General features: G+C 42.2%; 1 protein-coding gene across 1 annotated transcript in view; it reads right to left on the bottom strand.

Moving 5' to 3' along the window:
- CFI (complement factor I) overlaps positions 1 to 24,839 on the bottom strand; it is a 74,864-nt gene extending 50,025 nt beyond the window's left edge. The window contains exons 1-2 of the mRNA XM_073602482.1: positions 24,683 to 24,839; positions 2,987 to 3,236 (exon numbers count right to left, since the gene is read on the bottom strand). Of these exons, the coding sequence (XP_073458583.1) occupies positions 2,987 to 3,236; positions 24,683 to 24,742 (310 nt within the window). The 5' untranslated portion in view covers positions 24,743 to 24,839. The remainder of the gene's footprint in view (positions 1 to 2,986; positions 3,237 to 24,682) is intronic.
- Between the last annotated feature and the right edge of the window lie 1,607 nt (positions 24,840 to 26,446).

Genomic DNA, 26,446 nt, shown 5'->3' with positions numbered 1-26,446 from the left:
GACTATAATAAAAGACTAGGTGGGCTTGGAATGTGAATTATAGTCTTTTTAATATTATTAGATATACAAGTTTAGGAAATTAGCCTAAATAATAACTAAAGCCTAAACTTTTCTTTTTGGATTTCGATGGAGTGTGGAAGAGTAAAAACCTTTGTCAAGCTTTCATTGCTGTCTGTGTTGCTGCTAAGGGAACATTTGTTCTTTTTTTATCTGTTCTGGTGACAAATCGATACAGAAAGTGATGGGAAATCTAAAAGTTTTTCTCAGTAGAACAGAAGGTGAGGGTAAATTAATCTACCAATGGGGCAACATTCTAAAAAAGAATAGCCCTTAGTTCTTGTAGTGTCTCTGAAACAGAAATCTGTCCAATGGATACAGACAGCAATAAAAAGAAGCAAAAACTGACAGGATTCTAACCATTCCATGCTCCATCCAGAATAACAAATAAAGTTTGGGCTTTGCATATACAGTAGAAAAGGGAAAGTGTGTCATACACGAAACTCGTTGGGCATTTAGGATGCAGTCATATGCCTGCCAATAGGAATCTATCTAGACCCACTATCTACAACCAATGATGTTTACAATGTACTGTATACATATCTTTTATACCATTGCAATGTGCCGCTTAGATGACATTTCTGTATATATGTATGAATTTACAACAAACATTTACTTATCAATTCATTTTATATCCTATACTGTGAAGCCAATATGTATGCAATCATGATATTTTTTGATGTCCATACCCTGAATGCATGTGTGTATATCAATAAATCTAACAGTTTTTACTTGTCTGTTCATAATTGTAAAGTATTTATACATCCATCTATGCCAATTAAATGCTTTTACAATCCATACCTCCACTAGTCAATGGCCTCATCTAAAGTCCCAACCTCCCTTTTCTTGTGCATTTACAGTATGTTATTGTAAACAATATTATCAAAGTGTGTTAATGCATTAGAAAGTAAATAGGTCTGAACATTTTAATTACCTATTCTATTGTATACTGAATGTGTATGGGGTGGTTAGATTTATGAAACGCCAGAGCAATCTGATGTCTGATCTGATGTCATTTTTGGAGTTATACCTTTAGAACAGGTAATCGAATTGGTTAAATGTTTTATAGGAAAGTATACACTGGATACCAAATTACTAATCTAACACATATGTTTTCTATTATCTGAGAATACAATGCCTTACTTCTGTATCAGCTTTGACTATATCTGTAAAATAAGGCAGTATGTACAGTACTTACCTCTCATGCTACTGGCACCATTCTGATCCTGAAATCCTGTGAAGTCTTCAAGGAAACTGACACTTCCAGGAGTGTTGATATCCTGATTACCTGTAGCTCTCACTGGTCCCTACATGCTGACCTTAAAGTGGAGCTCCACCCAAAAGGGGAAGCTCTGCTTGTCTGCCTCCTCCCACCCTCCACTGCCACATTTGGAACCTCTTGGGGGGGGGGCAAATACCTGGTTTTGACCCCCCTTCTCCTTCCCCCGCAGCTGACCCATTCACAGAGCACAGCGCGATTCGTGCATGCACAGTAGGGAACCAGCAGTGAAGCCTCAAGGTTTCACTGACAGTTTCCCTTAGTGGAGATGACAGCACCTGACAGCCGACTGAAAAATCGTCTCGGGTGAAGACATCGCTGGATTCCTGGACAGGTAAGTGTCCTAATATTAAAAGTCAACAGATGCAGTATTTGTAGCCTGGAGCTCCTCGTTAACATTATTACAGGACACAGTAGTGATGTGGAGGTCAGCAGGAAGAACCCAAGAAAGCTGCAGAGGAGTGGAGGATGTTGTTTTTGTGGTTTTTATGTTTTTTTCTGAGCAAGCTATAATGAAGTCCATGCTTGAAACAAACAGCAGTCTTCAGCCTAAGTAGTAGTAGTTAGAGCCACAAGAGCAAAGTCCCTTTAAAATAGGATATTATTTGGACAGAGCTTTTCAGGACACCAGCCGGTGTTCCCTTTAACAGACCCACAGCTGACTATAGGGTACAGAGGGGTAGCTAGAGAACAAGGTCCCCAAGATCTCATAAGGCCTAAGGACAGATGGTAGCCTCCTTTTAATCTTCCAAGCAATACCCTCCAGTGATACCAGACAGATCTGTGGCAGAGAGCTCCCCTCAGTCAGCTTCCTTTAAGCACCTGGGTCTCAGCATTCCTCCCCTCAGGTTGCCCACCTGAGGACTCTCGAACAGCAGCTTCTGCCTGGGAGGCTGAACTCTACGACTCTGGAACAAGACCCAGAGCTCTGTGTGCTCCCAGAATATATGCAGTCTCCCAGCATGCTGTCAGAGCTTGCCTCTCTGGGATAGGCTGGGGCTGTATCCATATTCATGCTGCCATCTGCATAACTCCACACCTATCATCCAAAAACTTCTCAAGTTACCTGGATACAGAGGGAGTTATCAGGCAGACTGGCAGCAGGAGAGCGCACAGAACAGACCTAGATAAACAATTTACTGAGTACAGTGAGCCAAACTATGCTTTTACCTTATCCAAAATTACAGCCACACTGACTACAGTGCGGTAACTAAATTTTCCTATCAAAAACACACACTAATACTTACCTAAGCGATCCTAGCACCTACCTTGGAGGGTGCTACACAGGTATACAGTATGTAGCTTGCTTTGGCATGTATGATAAAGAAGCTTCATGTATAAACAAGAGTTGCTGGTCAGGCACCTTGCAATCTGCACGTACAATCCCTTTTAGATCTACCAAAACTATGTAGTAGAAGTCCTACCTAAACTATTTACTCAATGTCTATCTAATAAAGTAGGCTGTCCACCCCATAATTGTTGGTAGATATAAAGAACATTTTTACATTAGATTTAAAGGTGTATGGCCAACTTTGCTGTGGCATCAGCTGAGAGTACAATGCTTTAGTGCTGTATTTGTTGAAAATACAGCTCAAAAAATAAAAATAAAATAAAAACGTCTTTAAAACATATGTTTGGGATCACACTTACCTTTACATGGAGAATCGGATGTAAATCTGTAGGCAGAATTAGTACATTCAGCACTCTTTAATTGACAGTAAGTGAGGAAGGACCTCTGTGATTCTGTGCACACACCCATGGTTTTATTCTTAGGACATTGGTAAGGAGGTTTACAAATACACTTGCCATCCACACACCTCTTCCAAGGATCACAGAAAACTTTTTGGCATGAGTTAGAGGTGTGCTTTTCAGTCAAACATTCTTTCTGCGTATATGTATCCTGTCAATAAAAATTAAAGCGTGTTATATATCAATGATTTGCTGTCTTCCTTTTGCTATGAACATCATTTTCATCCTGAACTTCTGTACCCGGAGGGGCAGCTCCCCTGGTGCTTTACCATGTTAGGTGCAAATAGCACAATTACCAGGTAGATCAATCATCTTAATTAAATTGAAAAGATTCAGTTGTACCCTTTAGTTCACCTCCTACATAGTGGGCTGAAAGAGGAGCCGCATCTATGCTTGGTGGGCATATGGCTTGCCCTATATTAATAATGTAGGGTGCATCCCATCATCACCATATAGATATTCTTATTAGGACTTTACTGAGTCCAAAAAAGGACTTAATAAAGTCCACATAATGTAAGCTAAGTCATGCTAAGTCATGGCGATGTTGCACATAAAGCCCTGTAAGTTGACAAATATAAGTTGCATTTACCTTTTGTTCCATTCACTGGGTGGATATGGGACACCAAGGATGGGCTGGGACCCTCAGATATCTGAAGTATAAGTGAGAAGGAAGCCTACCCTCTGAAATGTAATATGGCTTTTAAAAATGGACTGCTAAAAGCTCAGAAGGACCCTTCTACCAGTTAATATAATACTAGCAGTCCATGGTGTAAAAAACTGTAGGATCAAGTGTGTTTAGCAAATAAAGCTTAAAAGTTGATTACACAGCAAGGCCCCTTTTTATATTAAACAATCAGTTTTTATTGTAGAATAAGATTACGAATTACAACACACAGTAATTAGAAATAAGACATTGTAGGGAAACATACATGAAGTTAATGAAAAAAAAAGAAGGGTAAATACCAGTGGCGACTGGTGCTCTTTTTTTTTGGGGTGGGGGGGGTGCGGCTCGATCATCAGCCCACCAGCCCCGCACTTACAAAATCTAGGTCTCTGGCAGCGCTTCCTCCTTGTCGGCTTCACCCTGCGTCTCCTTGGCATCACGTCGGCCAATATGATCACCTCTCCTCTCGGCCAATCAGTTCTCAGGACCAGCTTCCTGGTTGGCCGGGAGGAGAATCAGGAAGACAATAGGGGATATTAATTTGCTAATGTAACACAACTGGGTGGGCTTTTTAAACCAATTAAAGCATCTAGCTCTAATCACGTGCTTCTAAAAAAAAAAAAAAAAACCCCATTGGAACCTATGCATCTGACGCCCTGCATGTAGATTAGGGGCCGGACACATGGATTAGGCGGGTGGTGCCCCATGCGGCCCCTTATGCATCCACTGGTAAATACACAAAGATAACAATAGGTATAAATGAGCTAGGAAATAAAAAATATAGGGTTAAGAAGTTTCAAGTTCTTTGAATAAACAACTTTCTAACAACATATGTGATTTTAGTTAGTAAAGTTCATTCATTCCAAAATCAAACGTTAAAAGCAAACAAAACTTTGAAGTACTTATGAGTGAAATTCGTTAAGCCGTCGTATGTACTGAGAATTTTTGTACAAATGTTTGTATGACCATATGGCCAGTTTCAGAATTGTGATTAGGACAGGTACACCCCTTTGGTACTCATGTGCAACTCAAGTGGCTCATGTTCTCTGCTATCAGAGCTAACCATAGACAGTGCCAATCTGACAAAAATGAATGCAAAATAATTGCACCAAACTTCCTGGGTCTGCAAACTTACCAAAACATCATATGGGTCAAATGAAGAAACAACTTAGGAGTCTGTTTATGAATGTTCACTGGATCCTAGTGGAATTCCTTTCCTGCCATTGCAAGCCACAGCAGCATCTTTGATCCAAAAGAGTACATTTTTCATTTAAATTTGTTTATATTTTGTATCTTTTTTTAAACTTTATTGTAAGCATACAAAGCATACACTCCATTCAAGTCTCCGCACAACAGCATGGTGGTTACCTCCAGGCCATCCAGTGCGCTGCAGAAAAATGCAATATGTCTGCATTTTTCTTTACCACGCCTCAATCTAGCATTGTGGCATTAACAAGGCACATAGAAACCAATTGTCTTCTGTGTGCCCTTGCCTGTGACTAAAGTGTTGACCCAGTGTGGGAAAAAAAACGTTAAAAAATCTCTACACAAATGTGAAAGATCCCTAACTGAGTGACCAGGTCATAATAAACAGGCGATAACATTCACAGTTACATAATTTACGAACAGTGGATACATTGTTAGCCTTTTTTGCCTGGCTAAGCATAAGTAGTGAACAGTGCATATTATGTTTACATCTGAGAGAATGTAACATTTTATTATAGCGAGTGCAGGAATTTACTTTGTCTTCTAATCTTGGATACTGCTTCCAGAGCTAGCCACAGAAAGAGCCAGATTGAAAAAAATTAATGCAAAACAGTTGTGCCAAGCGTCCTGGTTCTGCCAATTTACCAAGCATTAAATAGAAAATATCTGCTTAGCAACAGGATGTCATATGGGTCAAATGAGCAAACAGCTTAGGGGCCTATTTATAAATGTTTTCAGCCAAGATTCACCCGACTTTCACCTAAAATTCACAATTTTTTCCAGTATAATCCAATTAGAGAGATGTTTGAATCTTGGGTGAAAATTTTGATAATCTTGTGTAAAAACATTTTTTAAATAGGCCCTTTAGATATGTCACAAAATAAGGGATATTGCTTACACAATAGACTTTACCTTCTGAAAAGGATAGATAACTGGAATGTTGACATTTCTCTGACTGGTTTGATCTGTACTGACCTTGTCCCAGGTCAGTGACTTAAAGTGGAGTGCCACCCAAAAGGGGAAGCTCTGCTTGTTTCAGATCTAAAAATGCTAATGCGCACAACCACAATGCTCAAATATGCTGGGAAGGAGCTGCCTGCATATAAAAGTGTACTCACATAACTCAAACAATAAATATATAAATATGTGGCGCTCACTGACTCTCAAAAAGTGAACAAATACCTACAATAATTATAAAACTGCTTTTTTAGATTTATGAACTGCAGTTTTATAATTATTGTAGGTATTTGTTCACTTTTTTAGGGTCAGTGAGCGCTACATATTTATATATTTAAGCTCTGCTTGTTTGCTTCCTGCCCCCTCCGGTGCCACATTTGGCACCTTTTGGGGGAAGCGTGTACCTGTTTTTGACAGGTACCCATTCCCACTTCCCGGTGATCTCGCCACGCCGAGGTTCCCCCAGGAGTTTGAGCTTCCGGGGGACGGAAATGTTTCTTCACAGTAAGAGCTGTGAAAATGTGGAGCAGGCTCCTAGAAGAGCTGGTTCTAGCCAGCTCAGTAGATTGCTTTAAAAAGGGACTGGGTTCTTTCCTAAATGTATATAATATTACTGGGTACTAACATTTATAGGTAAAGTTGATCCAGGGAATATCTGATTGCCTCTTGGGGGATCAGCAAATAATTTTTTCCCCCTGCTGGAGCAAATTGGATCATGCTTTGCTGGGGTTTTTTTCCTTCCTCTGGATCAACTGTGGGTAAAGGATTGTGTATGTAAGATTGAATGTTTTTTATTTCCCTTTTATTGGTTGAACTATATGGACTTGTGTCTTTTTTCAACCAGACTAATTATGTAACTATGTTTAAACTGTACATATTTACATTTGGTGCAACCTCCTTCCACTAGCCACTAAGGCTAGGTTTACATATTATTATTATTATGCAGGATTTATATAGTGCCAACAGTTTGCGCAGTGCTTTACAATATAAAGGGAGACAATACAGCAACAATACAATTCAATACAAGGGTTAGGAGGGCCCTGCTCCTGGGAGCCTACAATCTAATAGGGAGGGGCATGTAGAACAAAAGGTAGTTACTGTGAGAGATGAACTGATGGGAGAAAAAGAAGATTTGGTTATTAGCTTAAATTGGATGTAAATCCGATTCATGAAATTTGAGCTGGGCACATATATCTGTAGTGTGTACTTATCTCTCTCCAAAGTCCTAAGTCACATGTCTTTCTGCTGCTCTGTTCCTCTGTTATCAGCATGATAACTTCTGACAAGCTTTCTGACACACGAGATAAAAGCAGCTGAAAATTTGTGTCAGGGAGGTTGCTATAAATAGATTAGCAGAAAGCTGATCTTATCACAGCACAGCTCTGCCTGTTTCTTTCTTCCTCTGCCTATGTGGAGTGGGGGTGTGTGCCTTTCCTCCAATCAGCTGTCACACAGTGTATGCCCAGACTCCCCTCCCACTGCTGAAAGAGGAAGTAAAAATTCTAACACGATGTGCACTTTCTAAAGTATATAGAAAGCTGAAGACAGCAGATATACATGTTAATCTTATGTAGGGGGATTTTTTTAATCTCTGTGTATCATCTGAGGTTGTTCACTTCACTGGGTATATGTGAGGGTTTACATCCACTTTAAGGCAGGATAGGCTTCCCTAAAGAAATGACTTTTCAGGGATCGCCTAAAAGTGGACAGAGTAGAAGATAGCCAAACAGATTGGGGTAGAGAATTCAAGAGGATGGGAGAGATTCTGGGAGAAGCCCTGGAGGCAAGCATTGGAGGAGAAGACAAGGGAGCTAGAGAGCAGGAGGTCTTGGGAGGAGTGGAGAGGATGGTTTGGGTGACATATGTGCAGGTCAGGAACCTGCATAATCATGCATGTTTATGATCCACAGGCAAAAAGCACTGTTCTTTAGCAGACATGCAGAATTGTCATTCATTTTTAATGGCACCCCCATGCATTGGCAAAGCACCACGTGCGGTTCCATGCGGCACCTTTTAAAAAAAGGGTGGGGACTTCTTTCTCCATGTTTCTTGTGCTGTACCAGTGACGTTCACACGCACGCACACGAATGGACAAATGTGAAAAAAAAAAGATCCGGTTCCTTTAAAGCATGAACAACAGCACAGTGCTTGTGCTGTGTAATTTGCCCCCCTGTATCACCTGAAATACCTGGCTGATCCTGCCTGGCTCTGCCCTCCCCCTTGTAAACTGACCGCGGTGACATACAACACGTACGTCGGGACTATAAACGGGCCAGTAGCCAATAGCTTTCGTCTCGTAATTTATTCTGAGCATGCGTGGCACTTTTTGCGTCGGATTTGTCTACACACGATCGGAATTTAAACGATCAGATTTTGTTGTCGGAAAATTTTATAGCCAGCTCTCAAACTTTGTGTGTCGGAAATTTCGATGGAAAAAGTCCGATGGAGCCCACACATGGTCGGAATTTCCGACAACAAGCTCCGATCGCACATTTTCCGCTGAAAAGTCCAACCGTGTGTACAGGGCATTAGTATAATTTCTACAATCCCCTCTATTACATTAATTGATGTGCCCAGTGTATGTGGTTTTGTAAAAATAAGCTGTTCTATACTGTATTTCTGAGCTTGGCTCTCATGTGACCGGCCACCTCTCTCCTCCTCTCCTCCTCCCAGCTGACGTCAGCGGGTGTTTTTTGGCCCCTCCTGCTCAGGGTTGCCAACCATCAGAAAATTTACTGACAGTTCGTAAAAATCTTTGTCAGGCTGTGTTGACTTTTTAAGTGTAAACCATGCAAATTACTTGTTAGGAGTATTGTCAATGTTTCCATACTGTGTTTATACTGTTTAAATACTAGTTGTATTAATTTTTAATAGGAGGTTCTATAATTTTTTCAGGTTGTCAGTAAAAAATGTGCTCCACCAGTAAATTTTACATGTTTTTTCAGCAAAAAATGATGCGGGAGGTTGGCAACACTGCTCCCGCTACAGCTGTCAGACTGGGGGAGGAGAGAGGTCACGTGAGTGCCGCTCGGAAATACAGTATAGAGCAGCTTATTTTTACAAAACCACATACACTGGGCACATCAGTTATTGCGGATTGTAGAAATGACACTCCGTGGCTTAACAGCCACTTTAAGCCAGGTACACACGTACCGAAATTTGGCCGGTTCAGCAGGTACCCTGTGTAGCCCTTTCTCCGGCTTCTGTTGAATGGTCCTGCTGGAAACCTTCATTCGTCAGCGCTAATTAGTATATTCTGATGGGGGTCCCTGCTGTCAGAGTACAACAGCACAGCAGAGGAGATTCCTGTAGTTACATCATTTGAATTGATGCGAGAATCTGTGAGTTTTTTTCATTTAACCTGCTGGTTAATGGAAAAAAACTTGATGTGTGCACTCAGGTTAACTCTCTATATACTGTCCTGTTGAATTTCAGACTATTAGTAGTATTATTCGTCACAATTTATATTGTGCCAAACATTTATACTTTCAACATGTTTGGAGGTTAAAAACTTCCTGCAAGCTGCTTAGCAACAAAAAGTCACTGAGCCAAAGACCGATATCATCAGTACAGGTTTTTTTTAACCACTTCCAGCCCAAGGACGTCATATGACATCATTGACTTTGAGTGAGGATATCTGAATGATGCCTGCAGCTGCAGGCATCATTCAGATATCATCTTTTTTGGCCAGCGTTTCTCTGCACCATAGGAAACAATCATAGTGGCAGTTCAGCCGCTTGATCGTTCTTACAGATGCTTCTACCTGCTCGCCTGTGCGATCGGCGACCCGGAGAATGAATCGGTCACCGCCGGAAGTTAAGCATAAAGATTTTTGGTCCCCAGAAATCTCTATGACCCTTGGAGGCCCGGGTGCAACATTATGACGTCACTTTCGGGCCGGTGGAAGTAAACAATGCCGGGGACGCAACTGGAAAGGCCGAGACAGTCTATTATTTATTTTATCTCGGTCTTTCCAGCCTGGAGGAAAGATGTGGGGTCTTATAGACCCCACATCTCTCCATAAAGAAGAAGACCTGTCATGCACTATTCCCATTACAAGGAATGTTTACAAAATCGTGTAGCGGCAGTCGTGGGGCCGCTACACGATTTTTATGCTGTTTCCTATCTTCTGAAAATGTGAGTTTGTTTTTAATTATTTTTTAATAAATCCAAGTATAAACGTTATCACGCTATGTGAGTATTTTTTTACTCCTCGCATGCAATACGAATTATCCGTTTGGCCTATGGTGGTGTATCTATTGATGTGGAAGCCGTGCTGCTATTCCCTCTTACCGTGTGGTGATGACATCTGACCTGATATATTATCCAGACCTGTTGGTCATCAAGCTTTTTTGACCTGTATGGCGTATGCCATTTCAGGCCATTAATTCTGGTAAGCCTCCACAATTTCTGGTGATGGTCCTGGCACTGATCTCAATCCTCCGTGCACCTTTGGTCTCTCCACGGTCCACTTACCTACCAGATTGGGTCTAACAATCCCCTTGTACGGTTGGGAGGCATTTATCCATCACTGCCTATGCACTACTACCATAGACTTTTTGTTTTTTTCACAAATATTTCACATATTTTGATATGGACTATTATATATAATTTTTTGATGTGTTTCACTTACTATTTGAGGTGTTGAATGCATATAGGTGTTATTGCTTCTGTTATATCAGTCACTGTCACATTTGCTTATTTGGTGCACTACGGTTCACACCGAGTAGTTTCTTTGATTACTTACATAAGGCTATTAATTCCTTATATTGTTTTGACATATTCTATTCATTTCATATATTTACTGAGCTTATAGCGCTACACTTTTAAATTTTTTTGTTACAAAAAAAAAATTGGCTAAGCTAAGTTTACTGTTTTTTTTTTTTAATTCATGAAACTCCAAAAAAAAAAAGTGTTTGAATAATTGCTGCTCAAATACCGTGTAACGTAAAAAGTTGCAACAACCACCATTTTATTCCCTAGAGTCTCTACTAAAAAAACATATATAATGTTTGGGGGTTCTGAGTAATTTTCTAGCAAAAAATACTAATTTAAACAAAAAGTTCCAGAAAAGGCACCAGTATGGAAGTGGTTAAAAACATAAAAATACATTGGCTGTTTGTGCATTTTTTTTCTTACGTGGACTCTCAGAAGTGCTTTTGCTACATTTTTGATAAGCATAGGTTGTTTTATGGCTTTTACTATCGGTTCATTGCTGACTGAAGTGTCCTAGTTTAGAAGAAAGTAAAAATCTGTTTATCTGAGATTACAGTAACCTATTGTGAAACCCTGACCACTGAATGTGTATATAGCTAAATAAATATTTAACCCAATTTCTCAGGAATTCTGTGTCACATACAGAATATATGCTCATGTTGTTTCTGCAGTTTTTACATAGCAAATTATTTTATCTAAAGTATTCCTAAAGCTAAAACTTTTTTTTTCTCAATTGTGGGTAGGAAAAATAATGTTAGTATTTTTTATTACCTTTAAGAAATTTCTATTAGGCCAGGTTCACCCCATTGCATTGAAGTAATGCATGTTATATTAAACCTAAAAATATAATACAATACATAATATAATAATATAAGATTACAGCTTACCAATTGTTAGATATGGTAGCCTCTTGCCTACTGACTATGGGCCCTGGATTTTAAGGGAACAATACTCTTTGCAAGGTGTATGCCTGAGGACCTTGAAGTAATGTTACTTTGGAGTCAAGTCCATGTCCCCCCAAAACACACAGACTCTGGGAACCCTGTATATGCCATATTATAAATAGTGACTGCTTCATAATGTTGGAACATCCAAACCTCCACCTAGATCCAAGGTCCAGATAGCAGGAGAGGAGCTGTACAGATACCAGCCGCCATGAAAGAGGAATTCGGAAGGAGGTTGCGAGAGATGCAGATACAGCACAGAGGACCAGTATCAGAGCAGGTCCTGCTGGGATGGTATGATTCTATCCGCTGGGAACTCTGGAAGGAAGCGCTAGCCCATGAGCAGCGACACCAGGGAAAAATTCTCTCCTCCTTCCAGGAAAGGTACTGGTCGCAGTATGAAGTGCGAATGGTGGTTTTGGGGGAACAACCGCATAAGGAATGGAAAGCTGAGTTAACCAGGCTGGCCCAGGTGGAGATGCGGTTGGACGAGAGCTACAGAACTCTCTGCTAGTATGTAGCCCAAGTGTGCCCATGGACAGCGGACGACACTCCAACAGAAGGCTTTGGCTATGGCGGCCTGGGGCTGTTATTAGAGAGGCTGTCACAGGACCCTGACTTTGGGAGCGATTTGGAGTGGCGTTTGGAAGAAATCTCAGAATACAGAGAACGGATGCTGAAAGTCTCAGAAGTTCCCTGGGCACTGGAAGATTTGGAGTTTCTAGCCAATCAGGAATGGGAGCTGGAGATTACCTACAGACAGCTGCTAGATTCTGCTCAGCAGCAGGTCTAGGCTTCTTTTGCCTGGGACTATCAGGAAATACCAGCTGACAACTCTGAAATCCTGGCTGAAAAGTCGGCAATGTGGCAGAGCAACAGTATGCTTTGGCCAACCTGCCCCGTAGTTATGGAAGCAGAGGTCTTATGGCAGATGCAGAAAGCGCTGACTGACCTTGATGATCCTGTTTCTGCATGGAATGATCTTGGATGAAGGAATGCGTCTGTTCAGCAGTTGGATCAGGGTACGGGAGATGGAGCATTCGGCTCATCTCTCCAGCCACAGACCACAGAATGTATAGATTTAATTGACCGTTTATCAGAGGATGTTATAGATTATGAGTCACCTGCCAAAGTGTTGGCACTGGGCCCAAGTGCAGCCAACCCGTGCCCTGGAATTTCAGCAATTCCAGAGACTTGTGATTTAATTGACTTTTCTGCTGAGGAAGTACAACCGAGTGAGCCTCCAGCAAAAGAGCTAGCATCAAGGCAGAACATCACAAAGCTCTACCCAGCATTCTCTCCTCCGTCCAGGAAAGGTACTGGTTGCAGTATGAAGTGTGAATGGTGGTTTTGGGGGAACAACCACATAAGGAATGGAAAGCTGAGTTAACCAGGCTGGCCCAGGTGGAGATGCGGTTGGACGAGAGCTACAGAACTCTCTGCTGGTATGTAGCCCAAGTGTGCCTGTGGACAGCGGACGACACCCCAACAGAAGGCTTTGGCTATGGCGGCCTGGGGCTGTTATTAGAGAGGCTGTCACAGGACCCTGACTTTGGGAGCGATTTGGAGTGGCGTTTGGAAGAAATCTCAGAATACAGAGAACGGATGCTGAAAGTCTCAGAAGTTCCCTGGGCACTGGAAGATTTGGAGTTTCTAGCCAATCAGGAATGGGAGCTGGATATTGCCTACAGACAGCTGCTAGATTCTGCTCAGCAGCAGGTCTGGGCTTCTTTTGCCTGGGACTGTCAGGAAATACCAGCTGACAACTCTGAAATCCTGGCTGTCCTGGCTGAAAAGTCGGCAATGTGGCAGAGCAACAGTATGCTTTGGCCAACCTGCCCCGCAGTTATGGAAGCGGAGGTCTTATGGCAGATGCAGCAAGTGCTGACTGACCTTGATGATCCTGTTTCTGCATGGGATGATCTTGGATGAAGGAAGGCGTCTGTTCAGCAGCTGGATGAGGGTACGGGAGATGGAGCATTCGGCTCATCTCTCCAGCCACAGACCACAGAATGTATGGATTTAATTGACCATTTATCAGAGGATGTTATAGATTATGAGTCACCTGACAAAGTGTTGGCACTGGGCACAAGTGCAGCCAACCCGTGCCCTGGAATTTCAGCAATTCCAGAGACTTGTGATTTAATTGACTTTTCTGCTGAGGAAGTACAACCGAGTGAGCCTCCAGCAAAAGAGCTAGCATCAAGGCAGAACATCACAAAGCTCTGCCCAGCATCAACAGCAGCATCTGTGGAGTTACAAGGAACTTCCCCAGCTGAAGCACTGGCCACCAGTCAGAGGGTCCAAGACTTCTGCCCCAAATCTGTGGCAGTTCCAGAGGCTCAGGGTGAGAAGGTGGAGGTCTGGGACCTTGTTAGTCGACTTTTGGAAAAAAGGAAAGTGATGCTGCCTGTGAGTCATCAGCTGTTACCCTGAGCCACTCCCAGCCCAGAATGAAAACAAACAGGTCTAGCAACCAGCTAGTCCTGCTTAAATTTACCTATACTGCCAAAGAAAAACCTCACTCTAGCACCTTACTACCTAGAGGGTGCTACACTTGTAAACTGATGGAAAGCTGGTTAACTTGCTGAGTAGCTCCAGTATGTACCTTGACCAGGGCAGGACTTAGGGTGGTGGGGACCCCTGGACTTGAGTCACTTTCGGGCCCTACCTTCTATACATTACTTTAAATAGAACAAAATGTTGACTGGTACCATAGACAGTGTTACATGTTAAAAAAACGTATTAATCTATTTATATGACCACTGATTGAAGCTTGAAAAACTTTTTTTTTCAATAAATAAATAATGATTAAAAAAGTTCAAAGTGATCATGTGTTTATTGCAATACACAGATGCCTTGGTCAGAATGAGAATAAAACACTTATTTACCTGGAAAACATATTGAAAAACAAACAAATACCTTGTAAGGTTGCAATCATAACAAATCAATTGCAAGAATATAGCAAAATAACTAATTGAACAAAGTGCAAGATAAATTTTGTGTGTGTGTGTGTGTAGTACGTAAGTGAGTGGGAAAAAAGGGACATCAATTTTACTTGGCTTACAACATCGCACAACCGTGCAATTGTCAGTCAGTTAAAGCAACGCAGCGCAGTATCGCAAAAAAATGGCCTGGTCATAAGGGGGGGTGGGGGTAAAAAGGTTGAACAAGTCAAGACTAAAGGGGCTTTTTTTTCATACATAACGGCACACATGTATTTTGCTTTTTGACTTGACACATGAATTCATTCTTTTTTTTTTTTGTACTCACTAGTCATTTAATTCAGTGCTCTGGTGGCGGGAGGGGCTCCCATGCAGGAGCAATGGAGTCCAGTTGGTTGGGTCCAGTAATTTCACTGTCAGTGTCCGCAGCCTTCTACTTCTTGCATCTATGCCGCTCTGCAGACTGCAAGGTGGACAAGATTGAGGGAGGAGGTGGGTGGAGCCAACACTCACCAGGGGCGGAGTCCTGCAGTCAGTGTGAGTGACTGTATGGACAAGATGGAGGAGGTGCTGCCGGTGGGAGGGCCAATACACTCATGGGCGGCGCGGAGGAGGAAGATTGCTGGCCTCTGCCACACAGTGCTAGACTGCAGCAACAACTGCCTATCAGCCTGGGAAAGACAGATACATTTAGGCAGGCTCCTCTGCTCCAAGCAGCTCCTGTCAAGGTCACGTCGGCTCTGAGTCTGAGACTCTGAGTCCGACGTGACTGACTCAATGATGTCACTCGTTGCTAGACGCCAGGTGGCCCAGGCGCTAGCAACGAGTGAAGGGTTGCCAAGCCAACGGCGCAGCTCCACCCACCTCCAGGCTCTTCCTGGTCCATAATTACACATTAGAGTCTCTCTCCCTGCGCCACTGATCGGCTGATGAGACAGAGAGAGAGACTCGGGCAGAGCAGCGCTGCAGCCAAGTGAGGACCAGTGTGAGTCACCGCTGTTTCATGCGATCTAGCTGAGGATATATGAAGATATTTAAAACGTAAACGGGCGGGGCCCGCGGGGCCCCCTATTGGGCGGGGCCCATGGGCTTGAGCCCAGTCAAGCCCAATGGTAAGTCCGGCACTGACCTTGACATTATTATTTTGCACAAGGCCGTCTGCTAGCATTCCTTTGTCTATCTGTACAATTATTTGCCAGAAAATGCAGGTTTACATTAAGGAAAAAGTCCACTAAGCACTATTTAAATTTAAACTGCCTGCATAGGTCAGAATTTTAATGTGATTTCAGTTCCACTCACACCCCCCCACAACATCATGTGACAAGGGGATGAAAAAGCCATGTAAGCAGGCTGCTAAATATGGCTAAAAGTTTGATTTTTATTTTATATAATTTTGAGTGACTTCAATACTATTAGAATACTAAAGGAACATTTCTTTTTCAGGCTTGGTTCACATATATGCGGATTGGATGCGTTTTGAACCGCATCCAATTTGCATGACATGTAAACCAGCAACTTTCTCTTTGGAGCCGGTTCACATATCTGTGGTAGGGTTGCCACCTGTACGGGATTGACCCGGGCAGTCTGGGTTTTGACACTTATGCCCGGATTTGCCTCCACTTGAATCTCGGACACACAGCATACCAACTGTCGCTGAAATCTGTTCTAGGGATGGAGCCAGTGCCGATCCAGGGAGGGCTTCTTTCGGCTGCAATGCACAGCGCTTGTCTTTACTCTGCTCCCCCCAGCCACCACAATGAATGCCTTAAAGTCAGTGACCTAACAACAGAAAAAAGCCACTCCAGCTCCGCCCCCTAACTCCGGCTCCCAGTGAACGTCTTGCTTGCAGTGGCTGCGGCTTCTCTCCTGACGGCACACACAACCCTCCCTGCTTACCCTGCAGCTACAACAGAGGAGGAGGAGTAGCAGGGGGTTGGGTATACACACTCCAGCCTCGCGCCCGCAGCATCTCCAGAAGCCAGCACCGGCAGCCTGACTTGCTTAAGGTATGGTACTTCTCTTCTGTGGGTAATAGAAGTGCTGTGCACTGGACAGAGAGGAGGGGAAAGGTCTGGAAGAGAAAGAGAGGCGCTCTGCACTAGGGGAGAGGGGACAGAAATTTGGGGAGAGAGCTGGGGGAGTTATAAACTGGCTGGTATTTATGCACAACTGCACTCTGTACATAAGCAATCCTGAGCCCCACACTGCATGTAAAGCAATCTTGAACCCTTCATTCTGAGAATAACGCACTCCTGAACCCCGCACTCTGAATGTAAAGCAATCCTGAACCCCACACTGTGAATGTAATGCACCGACCCCTGCACTCTGAATGTAACACACTCCTGAACTCCACACTCTGAATGTAATGCACTCCTGAACCCTGCACTCTGAATGTAACGCACGCCTGAACCCTGCACTCTGAATGTAACGCACTCCTGAACCCTGCACTCTGAATGTAACGCACTCCTGTGCCCTGCACTCTAAATGTAATGCACTCCTGAACCCTGCACTCTGAATGTAACGCACGCCTGAACCCCGCACTCTGAATGTAACGCACTCCTGAACCCTGCACTCTGAATGTAACGCACTCCTAAACCCTGCACTCTGAATGTAACGCACTCCTAAACCCTGCACTCTGAATGTAACGCACTCCTGAACCCTGCACTCTGAATGTAACGCACTCCTGAACCCTGCACTCTGAATGTAACGCAATCTTCAACTCTGCGCTCTGTACATAGCGCAGCGCTGAATTCTTCACTTTGTAGGTAGTGCACTCCTCAAGACTGTACTCTGTTCGCAACGCACTGCTCAAACTCTGCAGTCCATGTGTAACGCACTCCTCAACTCTGTACTGTGTAGTGTACATAGCACACCCCTGAATTCGGTACTTTGTGTGTTTGAGAGCAAGGCCAGGGATGGGGTCGAAGGGGCCTTGTCGGGTAGGCTGTGGGATTTCTAACAGCGGCCCTGCTAAGGGGGATCTCTCATCTAATGGAGGTCTCTAAGGACGGAGGGGACACTGATAGAAGGGGCCTATGAGCTAATGAGGGTCTCTAATGGGTGCTGGCTGCTGATCTAATGGCTTGTGATCATTAGATCAGCAGGCAGCACCCCTCCCCTACAGAGACCCCATTAGATCAGAGTCTCTTTATATCAGCACCCCCTCTTAAAGACCCTCCATTATATCAGAATCACCTTATATAAGCACCCCCTTCCTCTTACAGAGGTCTTTAAGAGGGGGTGCTGATATAAAGAGACTCTGATCTAATGGGGTGTCTGTAGGGGAGGGGTGCTGCATTAGATGAGAGAGATCCCCCTTATCAGCACTCCCTGTACTTTTTAAGTTAAAAAAGAAAAACTCTGTAAATAAACTCACTGTTGGGTTGCTGATAGCACTGTTATGTGTTCCCAGACCTCAAAATTTTTTTAAAAAAATGCAGTGCAACCTCCACCTATAATTCTATTAATTCTTATGTGAAAAAAATTGTGAATGATGGGGGATAACTCCATAAGATGAAAATTGCCATGCGCCGCTAAAGTGTTTGGGTTAAGCTTGAAGAAAAGGTGGCAACCCCAATCTGTGGGCCGGCTGCGGTCCATTTTTAAAAAGAATCCTGTGCGTTTTTCAGTCCGGTTCAGGTATTTTAAGTAAAAATTTGCACCTGAATCACACCTGAACCGGTGAACAAAATTGCACCACACTCCTTTTAAAAACCACAGGAAATCCGCAGCCAGACAAATGTGAACCAAGCCTCAATGTTATAAATATGTTTATAACAGCCTATTAGAGATAGCTGGTATTAGGGATAGGACTAAATAATATTTACAACCTAAAGTTTAGTGAGTGAAATGATCATGCAAAAAGCCCCTTGTGTTTTGTAATCTATAATATGAACTGCGCCTATTGTAATAAATGAATGAACCATCATGACTCCATTTTGTATACCCCCGTCATTTTATATGAAGTCCCTTATTGCGTAAGTGCAAACTTGTGTAAGAATGCTTGCACAGCATCCCCCCCACCTTTATTTGCTCACTGCGGTCAAACCTGTTCTCGGAATGTATATCCTGTTTAGCCTTAGGTGATCAGCTAAGATACGTGACTAATGACCAGATGTCCTATCTAACCCCTGATAAATATAAATCAGGTAACAAACACATATGCATTAAACTAACCACTCCCCCTCCTTTGTTCTATACTGAATATATGCTGCTTTCATGCTCAATAAACTCAGACATATGAATGCACAACCTGCCTCTCGTTCATTCGGTGTCTTCAGATATCTGAGGACTATCTGGAGACACCGAATGAATTCTCCCTGTCGCCACCTGCAGATATTGAGCTATCAAAAAAAACCGCAAAAAGTGACGGGGGTGGGGGGAGCGGGGGTTAGTGGCGGGTGATGACTCGGACGGACAATGTTTGGTCATGGTGGCTGGAGGATTTTTTTTTTTACATTAATTAGTTCTGTGTTTAGGTTGCCCGGGCCCCCCTGCTGGCCAGGCCCGGTACAACCGGGCCAGTTGTACTGGCCTATCAGCGGCCCTGCCTGCGTTTCCTGCAAAAAAATGTGCATGCATCATGTAATACGCTGAGCACACCTATGCCCATCAAGCAGTGAAATACAGCACTGTCTGTCCATTCTGGTTTTGCACCATGTGACTTGCCTGCAGTTACTGCACCGGCAAACTTGTTGCATTTTTAGATGTTTAGGCCACACTTTTGAAAACACAGTGCGTTTGTGTGTGCAGGAACTACAGGTAAGTCGCATGGTGCAAAAGCAGAATGGATTTCAAGGCCACTGCATTTTTAAAATGCTGCATGCACCTTTTTTTCTGCAGGAAACGAATGCATGGCAGCCCATTCAAATGACTGGGCTGCTGTGCCTGCACAAATGCGGGCCGCCAAAACACATACATGTGAATGTGTGATGTGACAACGGCTGCAATGTAATTGGGGTGCTGTGATGTGTAAAGGGGCACTATGACATGAAGGGGACTCCAATGTAATGGGGGCACTGTGATGTGTAAAGGTGCACTATAATGTGGAAATGTCTGCAATGTAATGGAGTACTGTGACATGAAAGGGAACTGAGGACACCGTGGGACTGTGAAGGGGATCTGCAAAGTTTTTTTTTAGATAATTCTGTGTGTGTCTGTTTTTTGAGAAAAAAAAATATTTGCCCAGGGCTCAAACCATATTAAAGACGGGGTTTATGAGTGTTAGTGCTATGTAAGTGGTACAATAAAACAAATAATCATACATTCCTTTTAAGAAGCATCAAGAGTTCTAGCAAATATTCTGATTAGAAAGGCAAACGCCACTCTTTACTGATTTCTGCTTATTAAGAATTCCAATGAAATGGGTAATACACTTCATTCATTTCTTGGCTCTTGGCCACAGTTATTACAAAACTGTGTTAGTATGTCACATATAAAGAAATAAAATGCATGTAAAATGTAGAGTTTGACACCCTTTAAATGGGTTGGAGTTCAGAACTAAGTAGTGATAATTCATCAGCTGATTCAAAAAGAAATACTGTATATAAAATCAGCAGATATTCCCAGAAGCATTTGACCCAAAATATTCTTCCTTCACTTCAGCAGCACAAAGGACACAGTTGGATTTGAAATTTGGTCCTACCTGATGTATCAAATTAGGACTTTGAGAAAGCTTTAGGCTGGGTTCACATATGTGCGGCCACGGTTCACAGCATGGGGTCCGGTGCGTCCCTGTTCACTGGTTCAGGTGCGAATCAGGTCCAAATTTGTGCCTGAATTTGCACCTGAATCGGACCCAGAGACACACAGGACCCTTTTGGAATGTGGACCTTGACCGCCCCATCCCTGTGTGAACCAGCTCCATTGCTAGCAGGGCACACTGGCCTGCCATGTGAATTGGATGCCGGGAAACCGGCATCCAATTTGCACATATGTGAACCCAGCCTTTTTCATTCTTTTGGCCCCAGAAGAACCCTTGAAAAAATTTTCAGCTTACTGGGAACCCCTGCTAAGGTTAATTATTGGGGGTCAATGGGAAAATGCCCCTTAAATTGCTGGTTAATAAGAAGAATGTCCTCATTACCACCTTTACAGACAGCTAAAAACATTATTTCTCTAATGGTGCTGGCTCTGTCAAGTGGTGTTAAGCCTATTACTTTTGTTGGACCGGCTGCCGTACACACGGGCCAAATGTCAGCCGTTAGAAGGGTCATGACGGAAAAAGGTCTGCCGACTGGCTCCAGATTTGCTGACCAGAGTGTTCTGGCGGGGGACCTTCCCCCTGTCAGAACACAATAGCACAGCAGGGAAGATCGTTGTACTAACATTGGATTGTTAGTACAGTGGCCCCGACCTGAGCTGTCAGTTTTTTTCGTTCAACCTGCTGGGTTGAACGGAAAAAAACTAGTAGTGTGTACGATGCTTTAGACCTGAAACTATACAGGCACCATCAAATGAGAGGTCAATTAAGCCTGGTACACACTAACAGGTTTTTTTCATGCAAAGCGGTTGTCACGGAAAAAACTGGCAGCTCCGGTCGGAGCCGCTTTACTAACCATGCAAGGTTAGTACAGCGATCTCCCCCGCCGAGCTGTTGTGTTCTGACAGGGGAACGACCCCCCCGCCATAACACTCTGATCAGTGCTCCATGCCATTGGCTGAGAGTGCTGATTGGGAGTCGGTCGGCTGCTGGTTTTCCAGAATGCACGTCCGACAGAAGCCAGCCGAATGGAGAGACCGACATACACACGTGTTAAATGTCAGACATTTTTGTTTTAACTGGCTGTTGTCTCCCGACATTTGGCCTGTGTGTACGGGGCTTTAGACACTTCTCAAGACATCCTTAGCAAAGTAAAATGCCAAACTTCACATAACAAAGAGTTTTTTATCATTTGCAGAATGACATTGTAACACTTAGCACAAAGGGATCATTATTAAAGGGAAAAGATAAATACTCAAATCCCGTAAACAAATAAGTGCGTTATGCAATGAAATATCTGTGCTAGTTTAATGTACAACAACCTCTCTCTTCCCGTCAATCATTTAAAGCTCCTATCTTGATTTATTTCACAATCCTAGAATGTATTTCTCAACAGCATTTCAGTTCACTGTTGAATATGCCAATTGAGAACAGCAGTCATTTTCAAGAGAAAGATGAGCACCGCTCCAGCTCGGTCTCCTAAAACAGTCATTTTCCTAGATTGTAAGCTCTAACGAGCAGGGCCCTCTGATTCCTCCTGTATTGAATTGAATTGTATTGTACTTGTACTGTCTGCCCTAATGTTGTAAAGCGCTGCGTAAACTGTCGGCGCTATATAAATCCTGTATAATAATAATAATAATAATAATAATAATTTTCAGTTTGATTTTTCAACTTCTTCTATATTTCATTAAAATTTCGTTTTAGTAAATATACATATATGTACATAAATTAAAATTAACGCTTTGGGCCCATTGACACCAGAATGGGCGGTCACGGTCCGCATTCCAAAAGGGTCCTGTGTGTCTCTGGCAACACACGTTTTGTGCATTCAACGTGAATAAGCTGCTATGGACCTCAAAGCACTAAAACATGAGTACATTTTGAATTTCTTTCACTGCACAATGCAGTCACAACATATGTGCATTTTGGAGGTATATTACCGTGCGCTCTGGTATCATGCACATTTACATGTTACCACAATGCGATTGGTGTGAATGGGATAAGAATAATAAAAGTACTTAACGGGTACCGCAAAACCTCCTTTAAAATTTTAGCTGTTGAAAATTCCTACAAAGTCCTTTGAAATGGTACCTCACATCCTTTAGATTCACTATGTGCATATCTCAGTATTCACCATTATGTTTCCAAGTGTGTGGTCAGAAGGGTACAAAGCTTCAGGTGGTGGACGTGTCCAAAAGCTTTGGATCAGGGTCTTTACCTTAATACATACAATATTAGGCTGTAATCTGCACAAGGACCCGATAGAGCAGGGATCTTCAAACTATGACCCTCCAGTTGTTCAGGAAATACAATTCCCATCATGCCTAGTCATGTCTGTGAATGTCAGAGTTTTACAATGCCTCATGGGACGTGTAGTTTCGCAACAGCTGGAGGGCTGTAGTTTGGAGATCCCTGCAATAAAGGCTTTACTCAATAAACCCCCAGCTGATTGTCTACATGCCTTTGCAAGATTAATAACTTATTTTCAATGCTACCAAGCAAACGATTGCATGTGCATGGAAATCTCCTTATTGTGGGTCCTTTCTCCTTTCTCCTCCTGATCTGTATGATAATAGGTTATTATAAATTATTATTTAGTTATCTGTTAACTAATTTGACTTGTGTTTTGTAGTAATGATAAACCCTGTATTATGGTGCATACTTTTGCTATGTAAGAAAATGTCTTGATGCCTTTGTATGCTTCCTTTTTCTTTTGTATTTGCACTGCAACCACAATAATAAAAATAACTGAACAAGAAAAAAAAAGAATATTATAAAAATATATAAAAGCCACTGCCCCCACCTATAGCTGGCCTTTGCAGCAAGGAGCATTGGAAAGCAACATATTTTGGAAAAAGGCCAAGGGAAAATTCCAAGCTCACTTACTGACCAGCCTGCGGACAGCCAAATTAACCTAACAGTATGCGTTAAAAACAGGGGTTTAGTCTGCACACATTTGTAAATACATGCGTAAGCTACCGGCCCCACCAAGGTACCCTGGTATCTGTAGTCCTACCACTAACCTTTAAGTGGCTCCACAGTGGAAGCACACACATTCTGATGGATAGATAGAGGGCAGATGGGCTGAAGGGAGCCCACCCCTTCTTAAAGGCATGGGGGCACGCTGAACACCCAGCACATAGCACAAAGGCTGCAAAGATGTCAGTGCGTTGCCTGACCAGAATATCTACAGTACAAAGAGGTAAACCACTGCCCCACCTATAACTGGCCTTTGAAGCAAGGAGGATTGGAGGGCAACATATGTTAGAAAAAGGCCAAGGAATAATCCAAGGAAAATTCCAAGCTCACTTACCGACCAGCCGATGGACAACCAAATTAAGCTAACAGTATGCGTTAAAAACAGGGGTTTATTCTGTGCGGACTAAACCCCTGTTTTTTGGTTTGGTTGTCCGCAGGCTGGTCGGTAAGTGAGCTTGGAATGTTACTGTACAGCCTGCCACTGGCAGAAGTTTTATATGAACAATTTTGTTAAAAAAAAAATGTTTTTTAAAAATTGCTCACTGGGAAACAATAGAATACTAGCAAAAAAATACTATTATACTATAGAAACATAGAGACATAAAAAAGTGACGGCAGAAAAAAGAGTGGTCCATCGAGCCTGCCTGGTGAATATAAAGAGGATTTGCTAAAGCTGTAGAGAATGTTCATACTGTAAACTGAATATTCACATACTTTAAAAAATAAGGTGGAGCTATGTTCTTTTTAAATACCCAATCATGTGAAAACAGGAACTTTGCTCATACATGTTTGGCTGATTGAAGTGAACAGATTCAATTCACCTTTAAAGTTCTCTATTCTTTTAGTAATCAATTACAATGAATAGAGCATATCAGCTCTAGGAAAGAAATTCACTGATTGCTAAGACTCTATAAACCTCCTCATTGCATTTTTCTAACCAGTTTATTCACTATCGGGCTCATGGAGGTAAGACTGCTGCCTGATTTATCATCATACATTAGTCCTGATAAATCCTAGAAAGTGTTTTTTTTTTTAATGTATAGTATATGCCCATAAACAGGCTAATACATAAACCACTATATTCATCTGCTTTTTGTGATCATTTTGTAAAAGTTAAACTGAAATGTATTACTATATTTATCTGAATTACTGTATCTGAATTGATCAATCTTTATTTTAAGCTCCTCTGAGGGGGCATCAAACAGGCAAACCTTGGCCACACATCCCCTTGAGCAATCAGATATATGACCATTGTTATGCCCTGCACACATCAGCTATGTGAAGAGTTCTAGTCTTGTACTGCATGTTGGTCTTAGATTGATGGGCATGGTGAAAGTTTCTAGCTTACACATATAATAAATATACAAACAGTTACAATTTAGAGTATGTATATTATGATAATTTTTTTTTTTCAAAAGGTAATTTGTTAGTTGTAAACCAAAGTGTTATTACATAATCAGTGTAATAGAAAGCTGTTCTTACCGTTGCAATACAGACACAGGCTAGGCTTACAAGAAACCATACAAGACTTGATGTCTTCATTGTGATGACTCCTCCGAGGCTCTGAGCCCTCTCCAGGACGAAACCTCAATTTCTAGAGAATTTAGGCAGAATCAGCTATCAATTTTTAACCACTGATCCAACAAGTTTAAAAAGGTTTGTTTGTAAAACTGCAGTGTATGCGCAACCTGGAATCTGAACTCTAAAGCTGTAGAAAGCCAATCCAGTCAGGGTAATTCTAATGCTAATCCAGTGAACAAAGAACTGGTACAAAGACAATGGTTTTCTTTTTAACAGTCATCATGTTTCCCAATCAACTATTTCCTTCTAAGGGTTTTCAATTTCAAAGCTCAAGGAGTGGCTTTGCCCCATCAAGTGTTAAAAGCATTGGGAATCAACAAATACATTGTACTTGCCAAAATTTGCATGTCTAAGAAAAAGTCCATGTTTGTTTTTAAAAAATGCTCCAGATAAGTGGATCCAGAGTAAGTGGAAACTGCAGTTTAATGGTTCTGAGTTTAAAATAATGCATCCAGAGAAAAAGGATCTCAATAGAGAACATTATTGGCAGTATAGTGATGGCCAGAACGATATAGGTAAAGGATTTTGGGGTACTTGATTCAGATTATTTCAAGATGAACATTGTGGCCAGGTAGGGGGAAAAGAACCGTAAAAGTAATTCTAGAGTATATCACTAGAGCAGGGTTTCTCAATCTTTCGTTCCTTGGAGAAACCTTTGACAAAAAGATCTTGGGGAACCCCTGAAATAAAGTTCACATCTACAGCTCATTGATTTAACAACAATTATTTTTTAGAAATAGCAGTAAATAATAGAAGCAGTATTAAAACTTACCTATTTTATGTGAAACTTGTACTTGCTTTTTTTCTGCACAGATTCTCAATTCTGGGTCCAATTTGAGATAAGCAGTGTACAGGGTTGCAGAGGGTGGGATACAGGGGGTCAGGAGTGCACAGCACATAGGGGCAGGAGGGTGCACTACATGGGGGTCAGCAGGGCACATTACATAAAAGCAGGGTGCATTACATGAGAACAAAGCACATTACATGGGAACAGGGCACAATATGTGGGAGTACGGCACATTAAGTGGGAGCAGGGTACATTACATGGGAGCAGGGCATATTACATGAGAGCAGGGAACATTACGTGGAAGCATGGCACATTACGTGGGAGCATGGCACATTACATGGGAACAGTGCACATTGTGTCGGGGCAGGCGCATCATGGGGCATACAGCAGGGCACTTTACATGGGACACACATTAGTTAGACCTAATTTAGAATCGTATCTCTAGTTCTGGTGGCCTCGCATATAAAAAGATATTGATAGGATAAAACAAGTCCAGAGATGGGCAACAAAAATGGTGAAAGGTCTGAGGGATAAAATATATCAGGAGAGCCATCAGGAACTTAACATGTACAGTCTGGAGGAAAAAAGGGAAAAGGGAAGATATAAGCATGTTGGTTCAGGAAAGCAGTATTTCCAATATGAAGCTAAGATCAAGACTAATCTTAGGAAGAATAGTTGATGCTTGGAATAGACTGGTAGAGGTAGCGAGTCAGTCAACAGTAAGTGGATTTAAACATGCTTGGGATAAACACAGATCTATATCCGGACAAAATATATTTTATATACTGTGTGTGTGTGTATATATATATATATATATATATATATATATATATATATATATTTATTTATTTATGGTCGTCGGTGGCCCTAAGACCGAG

This window comes from Aquarana catesbeiana, linkage group LG01 (assembly GCF_042186555.1).
Source record: "Aquarana catesbeiana isolate 2022-GZ linkage group LG01, ASM4218655v1, whole genome shotgun sequence".
Classification (NCBI taxonomy): Eukaryota; Metazoa; Chordata; class Amphibia; order Anura; family Ranidae; genus Aquarana; species Aquarana catesbeiana.
This window is presented reverse-complemented; position numbering and strand designations above follow the sequence as displayed.